Raw genomic sequence first — 8,774 nt, 5'->3', positions numbered from 1 at the left:
AGGGCCTTGCCCAGGCCTCCTGCCACCACGCCTGCCCGCCCTCCGGGAATTGTGTGCCTGCCACCAGCCCCCCAGATCTAGGTGGCCCTTGCAGTATCCTAAATCTGTGGGGGTGGGTGGGAAGAGGGTGCAGGCGAGCTCCCCAAATTTGCTTTCTTCCTACCACGGGGACTGACTGTGGGCACTATGACCACTGTCTCTTGCCCAGCTGTCTGGGCGTCCCAGCCAGAGAGACCCCCAGACCTTCCTGGGAGCGAGGTCCCCCAGCACCTCCCCCCTCCCCTTGCTGATGCCTTTGTGGGTGACCATGTCTGTCTGTCTTCCCTTCCCCAGGTGACCAGGCATTGATGCACCCCCAGGGAGGCCACGCGCTCAAGGAGGCCACCCCCGCTGGCTGCTGCTCACATGGTTTCTGGGCCCCTGGCACTCCGGTAGGTCAGGGAGGGGGAGCTGGGGGCGGGGGCGGCAGAGGGAGGATGTTTGCTCCTCCTCCTTGGGACTCTGGGCAGCCTGCAGCTCTCAGCCTGTGTCCTGGCCTGCAGTCCTTTGTGTGCGGGCAGCGCTGGCAGCATAGAGGGGAGGCTGGGGCTTGGGGAGGAGGGCTGCTGTGGACTCACTGGCTCTCGGAGGCCAGGACCTCCTGCCCTCGGCTAGTCCCCTTGCCAGTTGTCCTGGGTGCTGGGGCTAGGTGTCTAGGCCAGTGTGGAGGCCGCGCCTTGGGCTCTTTGTCCCTGCCTGGCTGGCTCTGGGGGCAGGGAGTGGCGGAGGGCTGGTTTCTGCGCGATCTGGGCTCCAGCTTCTGAACAGGCTGACAAGGCCGAGCTGGCCTGAGGTGCTTGCTGCCTCCTGCTGTCAGGCCCTGAGTGCCGGCCCACGGGGTCATTGGGTGCTCAAAGTCTTCCTTGGGGTACACAGGATCATGGGGGGTTTTCCTCTGTCTTTGCAAACAAGGGCAGGTACGGACCAGTGGGAGGAAGGCAGGTGGGTGCAACCCCTCCGGGCTCTGTCCTGAGGGAGGCAGGGCTGGGCGCCTGGTAGGAGCTGATCCCAGGTGGGGGAGGCTCAGAGCAGTCAATTCCTCTCCGAGGTTGGGCCGTGAGCAGAAGGACATGAAAGCCCCTTGTCGGCCTCACGGCTCAAAGCACCTGTGGGAGGGCACGAGCTTCCGAGTGGCTGGAGGGGTGGGGAGCCACGGCCGTGCGCTGTGGCCCTGCTGCCCAGTGGGGTGGGTGCATGGTTGGGGCACGCTGCTCCCAGAGACCCCTGTGCACACTGCCACGCAGCCACCACAGAATTCCTCTGCATGTGTTTTCCTCAGTGACATCAGTTAGCATCTGTGCCAGTCTGGCGAGTTTCTCAGGCTCAGACAGCACTGCCTGCCCTGCCCAGAAAGTCCCTGGGGCCCAGCGGTGCCAGGGCTTGGCCAGGCTGCCTTTCCTTCTCGGCACCTGGAGGCCCAGGCAGGGGGTAGGGGGGATGGGTGCTCAGTGCCTGTGGTGGGGCAAGGCCTTGTGCGGTGGGGGTGGCAGCTGGGCTGCAGTGTCACGTGATGCTGGTAGACCTCAGAGTTTGGGAAGCCTCTAGGGTTGTTGGAGAGAGACCCAGGCTAGAGCAGAGGTCACAGACCAGAGGCTGCATGTTTGACCTGGCCCACGTGGTATTTAAGGAAAAAGAACCTTCATTTTGCATGGGGTGATTTCACCTGAAAACCTGGATTTCTGGCTTGTCTCGAAAGCTGGGAAGCTGCATGCCCACGTGAGAAGTCCAGCCACCCAGCACCTCATAGACCCCTGCCTTTGGGTCTATGAGGCCAAAGACGGGCCAAAGACCTTTGGGTCCCATCTGGGCACGTGGTTGGCTTCCTTTAGTGAGGAGATGATACCTTGGGCCAAGTTCAAATCCCAGTTTGGTTGCCTGCCACCATGTGCCCTTCATTGTCCTCTGTGTTTTCAAGTCTGCAGATGGGCTGGTGCCGCCCCCCTTCTCAGGCAGCCTGGGTGGCATGAGTTCCCTGCCCAGGTGCCGGACCCCAGGAGGGTCCCCCGCTGATGCGCACGCGTACCTGTTCTTGCCCGCAGGTGGTGCGTGTGGGCAGGGCGTGGGGACATGGGGCCCGACATGGAACTGCCCAGCCACTCGAAGCAGCTCCTGCTGCAGCTGAACCAGCAGCGGACCAAGGGCTTCCTGTGTGACGTCATCATCATGGTGGAGAACTCCATCTTCCGGGCCCACAAGAACGTGCTGGCCGCCAGCAGCATCTACTTCAAGTCCCTGGTCCTGCACGACAACCTCATCAACCTGGACACGGACATGGTCAGCTCCACGGTGTTCCAGCAGATCCTGGACTTCATCTACACCGGCAAGCTGCTGCCCAGTGACCAGCCAGCCGAGCCCAACTTCAGCACGCTCCTTACCGCCGCCAGCTACCTCCAGCTGCCCGAGTTGGCAGCCCTCTGCCGGCGCAAACTCAAGAGAGCTGGCAAACCCTTTGGCTCCGGGCGGGGTGGGGCCGGCCTGGGGAGGCCACCCCGCGGCCAGCGGCTGTCCACGGCCTCTGTCATCCAGGCCCGATATCCAGGGCTCGTGGACGGGCGCAAGGGGGCCCACACCCCCCAGGAGCTCCCCCAGGCCAAAGGCTCTGATGAGGAGCTCTTCCTGGGCGGCTCCAGCCAGGAGAGCGTGCACGGCCTGGGTCGGCCAGTCTGTCCAGCCAGCGGGGAGGCCGGCCTGGGTGGCTGCAGCACCAATGGCAGTGGTGGGGGCTACGACCCAGCCCAGCTGAGCGACAGTCAGCAAGGCTCACCCCTCTCGGCCTCCGCCCCTCCCGTCGCCAACAGTGCCTCTTACGCCGAGCTGGGGGGCAACCCCAGTGAGCCCATGGATCTGGAGGGGGCCGAGGACAACCCCCTGAGCCTATTGGAGGGGCCGGGCGGGCAGCCCCCCCGCAAGAGCCTCCGGCACTCAGCCCGCAAGAAGGAGTGGGCCAAGAAGGAGCCCGTGGCCGCCTCCCCCTTTGAGCGGAGGGAAGCAGCGCCGAAGGGTCCCTGCCCAGAGGAGGAGGCCGAAGGGCTTGGGGACAGGGTTCCCAACGGCATCCTGGCCAGCAATGCGGTGGCGGGCGGGCCCTACGGGGAGCCCTCATACCCCTGCAAGGAGGAGGAGGAGAACGGCAAGGATGGGAGTGAGGACAGTGGGCAAAGCGGGAGCGAGGGCGGCAGCGGCCATGCCGGCGCCCACTACATGTACCGGCAGGAGGGCTATGAGACGGTGTCCTATGGGGACAACCTATATGTGTGCATCCCCTGCGCCAAGGGCTTCCCCAGCTCCGAGCAGCTCAACGCGCACGTGGAGACGCACACGGAGGAGGAGCTCTTCATCAAGGAGGAGGGTGCCTATGAGACAGGCAGCGGGGGCGCCGAGGAGGAGGCCGAGGACCTGTCAGCGCCCAGCGCGGCCTACGCAGCCGAGCCCCGGCCCTTCAAGTGCTCGGTCTGCGAGAAGACCTACAAGGACCCGGCCACTCTGCGGCAGCACGAGAAGACTCACTGGCTGACACGGCCCTTCCCCTGCAACATCTGTGGCAAGATGTTCACGCAGCGCGGCACCATGACGCGCCACATGCGCAGCCACCTGGGCCTGAAGCCCTTTGCCTGTGACGAGTGCGGCATGCGCTTCACCCGCCAGTACCGCCTCACTGAGCACATGCGCGTGCACTCGGGCGAGAAGCCCTACGAGTGCCAGCTGTGCGGGGGCAAGTTTACGCAGCAGCGCAACCTCATCAGCCACCTGCGCATGCACACCTCCCCCTCCTAGAAGCCAAAGACCCTTGTTGGCCTGCGGGCGCCCAGGAAAGCAGGGGCACAGTGGCCAGGCCCCGGGTGTGGGGCAGTTCCTGGTGCAGCTCCCCCCCCCGCCCCCCAGAGCTTTAATCCACAGTCTGTACCAAGGGGAGAAGCGGGCAGCCAGCACCCAGCCCGAGTGCATGTGGCTGCTGCACTGTCTGCCTCCTGATCCTGCCCGGCCCAGTTCCCCGTGAGGGCCATGGCGGGGCCCGCGGGAGTGGGTCACGGGGGGTGTCCCGCAGGCTGTGTTGGAGCAGGGGGAGGGGGGCCTCCCTCCATGCTGCGGGGAGCAGGGCTGCCGTGGCCGGGGTGTCTGTGCTGCCAGCCTGGCTCTGCGGGGAGCGGTGCCAGAGGGAGGGGACAGCGCCCTCCCTTCTCGAGCCAGGGGTCACCGCTCACTGGTGCTGGGACAGTCAGGGGCCCCCACCGCCTACCTCTCCACAGCTAAAGAGCCCTCTGGGCCTGTGTGGCTGTTATTCCTACTGATCTGTTCCTTTTTTCTTTTTGAATTGTTTTTTAAACCAAAACCAACAAGAGTTTATTTTCCTTCCGGCCCCTCGGGGCTGAGCCTGGGTCTGCAGACTGAATGTACCGGGGCAGCCACCCCCCCTGCCCGACTGTGGGCTGGGCGCCCACCCTCCAGGCCCCAGAAGCCCTTCTTGGCCAAAGGCTTCCCTGGGCCCCGAGCCCTGCCTCGGCTGCCTCAGGAGAGAGAGTGCTTTTCCCATAGTTTCTGAGGAATATTCTTTGTTTAGAGGTACTTGTTTTTTATTAAGAGAAAACCCCGTGTAACGTGTATGTGAATGTTGGAACTGGAAGGTCTGGGGTTGGTGGGGGGCGGGGGGAGGCTGGCCGCGGTGCCAGGACGTTGGTACGCGTTTCCATTTTCTCCGTGTGTGTGGTGTGCGCGGTACGTGTGGACTCATGTCGCGTTTCCTTCCTTCCTTGCCCATCAAGGTGGAGAGACTTCTGACCTTTTGCTACCTCTTGAATTTGTGAGAACAGAACGTTGGTTGGTGATGGCAGTTGTGGCCGTGACGCTTGTGTTTTCCTTCTGTCGCCCTCCTGGGCCCCCCGCCTGTGCCCCCTCTCAGAAGGGGCACCTGTACTTCCTCTGTGCGCGTGTGGCCACGTGGCCACCCTGAAGGTGTTCTGAGTGTGCTGCTGGGCGTCAGGGAGCCCGAGCTGCCTCTCATCTGGGCCCGAGTGGGGGTATAGGTGCTCCAGCCCCTGGGGAGACCCCAGCACAGGACCAGGTGCCGGGAGACAGGAGCCACACAGTGGGACAAGTTCCTGGAGGCTCCCGGCCAGGCCAGGATGGGGCGGAAGTGAGCCCCCCCCATCCTGTCCCCTGGGCCTGCAAGAGCCTGACCTCGGGAGAGCAACAGCCCCTACCTGACCAGTGCAGAGGGGCTGACCACAGGGATGTGTATATTTTCTCCCACCCCCCTGGCAGGGTGGGGACCTGTTCTGCTTTGGCATCTCTGGGCGGTCTGGGGAGAGGCTGGCTGCCACCCATGGGCTCAGCTCTGAATCCCACCCTACCCTCACCTCTCGCCTTGGGCTCTCCACCAGCCTCAGACACCTCCATGGGCCTAGAGCCATGCTCACAAGGCCAGGCCAAGGTTGAGAGGTCGGCACCACTGTCCTCAGCCTACTGCAGCCACAGGGCTGGACCAGCAGCTTTATCTTTTTCATTTTGCTTCATGTTTTCATTTCTTTTTCTTTTTTCTACTTTAAGTTCAGACCAAAAAATTCCGGAGTCATCCCCTACCCCCACCCTCCACCCCTCCAGAGACCCTCCAGCTGAAACCAGAGCCTGAGTTCAGGGACCCGAGTGGTGGGTGTTGGGAATGGGGGCACGCAGGCCACGTGGGGCCCTGCTGAGCCCTTGGGGTACCCCCGGCCTCGGGCTGCTCCTCTCCCCTCTGGGGACTTGTGTTCCAGCAAGTCAGGCGGGGGCCCCTCCAGCGCCTCTGCTCTCCCGACCCCCCTACTCCGTCAGCACTTAAGCCACACGACAGAAGTCTGTAGCGGGAGCTACCTGGGCGTGGCCCCCGGTGAAGCAGGTGGTTCATGGCAGAGCTTCAGGGACTGGGCGCAGAGGCCCTCACTCGACGACCTTCCTGCGACGTAGTATTGTACCCACCTGAGTATTGTATCATATATCGAGCCTTCTCTGTATTTTAACAAGAAAGCGAAACACTAGTTTCCTATTTAAGACTTTAAGGGTTTGTGGGGCGGGCAGGGTTAACACGACACTTGGTTTTGTTTTACTTTTCCTTTGGTTTCATGTGGAATGTGTGCTTGTGAGTGTGTGCATGGATGTGTGTTAGAGCCTCACCAGGAGATTAGGCTGTTGGAGGCCAAGGGCGGCTTACAGTTCTCTGCTTTAGTCACTTAATTCCTGAATGTTTCGGAGAAACAGGAAACAGAAAATAGCAGATGTCATGTAGGAAAGAGGATAAACAACAACAAAAAAAAAAGAAAAAAAGCTCACATCCAAATTCACAAAACCTATTTTTTAAACCAAAGCACATTTTGAATGCGTATGGAACCTCAATGGGCTCAGAAAAAAGATACTAATATATTTATCTCATTGTTTACATAAACTTTTACAGTTTCAGACCTCAGCAGATAAAAGGCCAGTCCCAGTGAACCCCACCTTCCGCCGGAGCCCCTTCTGAGTAGGCCCTGGAATGGCTCACGGGCAGAGGGGCCGCCGTGGGGCCGGGGCAGGCGTGGAGGCCCCTGAGCCCTCCTCCCAGCCCGGGCCTCTCCCAGCCCAGCTGGCACCAAAGAGCTTGGGCCCGTGCTGACCCGCCCCCCCAGGCCTCCTGGCTAGACTGTGGTGGTCCTGCCAGCTAGCACAGCAGGGGTGGCTGTCAGTTCTGGCCACAGGACCTGAGCCTGGGCTTGGGCCCTGGGATGGAGGTGCGCCCCCATCCCGCTGCTCTGCCTGCAACCCTTGGGTGGGTTGATGTGAGGGTCCCTCTCAAGCCAAAAAGCCAGGACCTTTGCACAGCTCCGTGGACTCCAGCGGGTCCCCGCCCCCTGGGGACCCCCACCTCCACCCCGGCAGTGGGAGGGGCTCACTGGGCCGGTCCTTACCTACACAGACGGTGCAAACACTCTGAACAGTGTTGTTTTTGTATCAATATGTTTGTGCAGTGATGAATGTATTTATTTCTCAGACTTGGGGCGAGTGAGCGGTAGACGGCTCCACCACCGCACGCTCCCGCCAGACCGAGCCCACCACCGGGGCTCCTCCAGGATTGCAAAAAAGGTAAAGAAGAAAAGATGAACCTTTAAGCAAATACGAATCTCAGAGACTTGCAGCATAGCCATACACCTCAGCCTGTGAAACGAACAATCTGGACCCAGACGGACTTTCAGAACCTCACACACCCGTGTGTGTTACTGTTGGTCGCCACTTGGGGGCTCTGGGCTGTCCGCCGCCCCCCGCCCCCACACCCACCTGTCAGTATTCACTGGACTGGCTGTGTGCAGGAGTGCGATCGGGGCGGGCTGGCTGGGCAGGCGGACCCCAGCCGCCCTCCCCGCGGCTGTCCTGAGTCAGGGTGAGGCCTGGGCAGCCGGGAGGGCAGGGATCAGGGCAGAGGCGGCCGCATCCGTCCCGTCCCCTTGGCTTGTGGGGGCGAAAGCAGAGGCGTCAGGCCTCAGAACAGACCAGGGATCCCAGCCCTACCGGCCCCCTGCAGGGACCAAGGCCCTCGCTATTCCCCAGAGCCAGGTTGGGCATCATTGAACCTGTGAACCCGATGCCAGGAAGGGGTTGTGGAGCCGGGCCTGACCAGAGCCTCAGTCTGACATTCCAAATCGGGGTGGGTGTACGCTGTGGGAATTGAGGCTGCCTGGGACCCCCTGCCTAGGACCACCCATCCCCCACCGGGCTTGTCACCCCACTTTAATTTTCTACCGGGAACCCCTCCCCCTACCTCACCTTGCTATTTATTGCTGTAATTTATTGACCTCAAATATGCTGCATAACAGACCTCACTCAGGGCAGAGAGGATCCCCAGGGCTCCCCCCCTCCACTTGGCGGGGCCCTGTGGGGCCAGGTGCTGAGGGGAACCTCTCTGTCCCCCACCCATCACTTGCTTTCCCCCTCCCCCGTTGAGGGACCCCAGGTTGGGCACTGGCCCATTCACAAATACCTCGAGGGGGAGGGGAGGGATGGGGTTATAGCTGTTTTGTTTAATGGGAACTGGAAGAGGGATCATGTCCTGCTATACGCGCCCTTCCCCGGAAGGGGGGACCACGATCGCACTCCTGTACTGGCCACCGCCACTGTCAGTCATCACACTGAGTTCACTTCCCTCGAGAATTTGGATAAATTCAGGTCAGAGCTGCAGGTATGCAACCCTCAAGTGTCATAGTAAAGCAGTTCACCGATCTCTCCATTCAGAAGCGTGCAGTCTTAATGTACAGTGATGAGAAACTGTTATTTTATGATCTTTTCATTAAAAGCTTGATTGAAAACTTGTGTGAGGCCTCTGTTCTCTGGCTGTTCTCTTGCTAAATGAGAAACTGCTTTCCTTTCTCTGTCCAGTGCTTCCAGGACCTGGGAAGGTGGGAGTTGGGGTGGACATCTTCCTGCCTCAGGCCTAAGGGTGGGTTTCAGAGGGGCCTAGGCCCTCGGTGGCATGTGTGCGTCTGGAGTTGGCAGTTGGGTCAGCATCCTTTCTGGCATTGTTGGCCAAAGCTGGCCGAGGCAGTTTGGGAAGCAGGGGGTGTGTGGGTGGGGTGTGGACCCGGTAGCCTGGGTGAGAGGAGGTCTGGCCCATGCCCAGGACCATGCATTGGAACAGCAGGATTGGACTGGGGCAGGGGGTGCTCATTACTGCAATATTCCCCCCACCTGCCGCTTGGTCTTGGGGTGGGGTGGGTGGGAGCCGGGAAGGAGGAGAA

General features: G+C 61.4%; 1 protein-coding gene across 1 annotated transcript; it reads left to right on the top strand.

Moving 5' to 3' along the window:
- Positions 1-331: 331 nt before the first annotated feature.
- Positions 332-3,834, top strand: HIC2 (HIC ZBTB transcriptional repressor 2). The gene is made up of 2 exons (XM_024763981.1): positions 332-431; positions 2,079-3,834. Exons 1-2 carry the CDS (start codon positions 406-408, stop codon positions 3,811-3,813), a joined length of 1,761 nt encoding a protein of 586 aa, XP_024619749.1. The 5' UTR covers positions 332-405; the 3' UTR covers positions 3,814-3,834.
- The last annotated feature ends 4,940 nt before the right edge of the window (positions 3,835-8,774 follow it).

Source organism: Neophocaena asiaeorientalis, unplaced genomic scaffold (genome assembly GCF_003031525.2).
Source record: "Neophocaena asiaeorientalis asiaeorientalis breed wild unplaced genomic scaffold, Neophocaena_asiaeorientalis_V1.1 scaffold110, whole genome shotgun sequence".
Lineage (NCBI taxonomy): Eukaryota > Metazoa > Chordata > Mammalia > Artiodactyla > Phocoenidae > Neophocaena > Neophocaena asiaeorientalis.
Note: the sequence above shows the minus strand (reverse complement) of the source record. Positions and strands in the feature narration are given on the sequence as shown.

Coding starts and splice junctions, on each gene's coding strand:
- HIC2 (XM_024763981.1), top strand. CDS start 406: ATGGTTTCTGGGCCCCTGGCACTCCG. Junction 432..2,078: donor TCTGGGCCCCTGGCACTCCG/GTAGGTCAGGGA, acceptor TCTTGCCCGCAG/GTGGTGCGTGTGGGCAGGGC.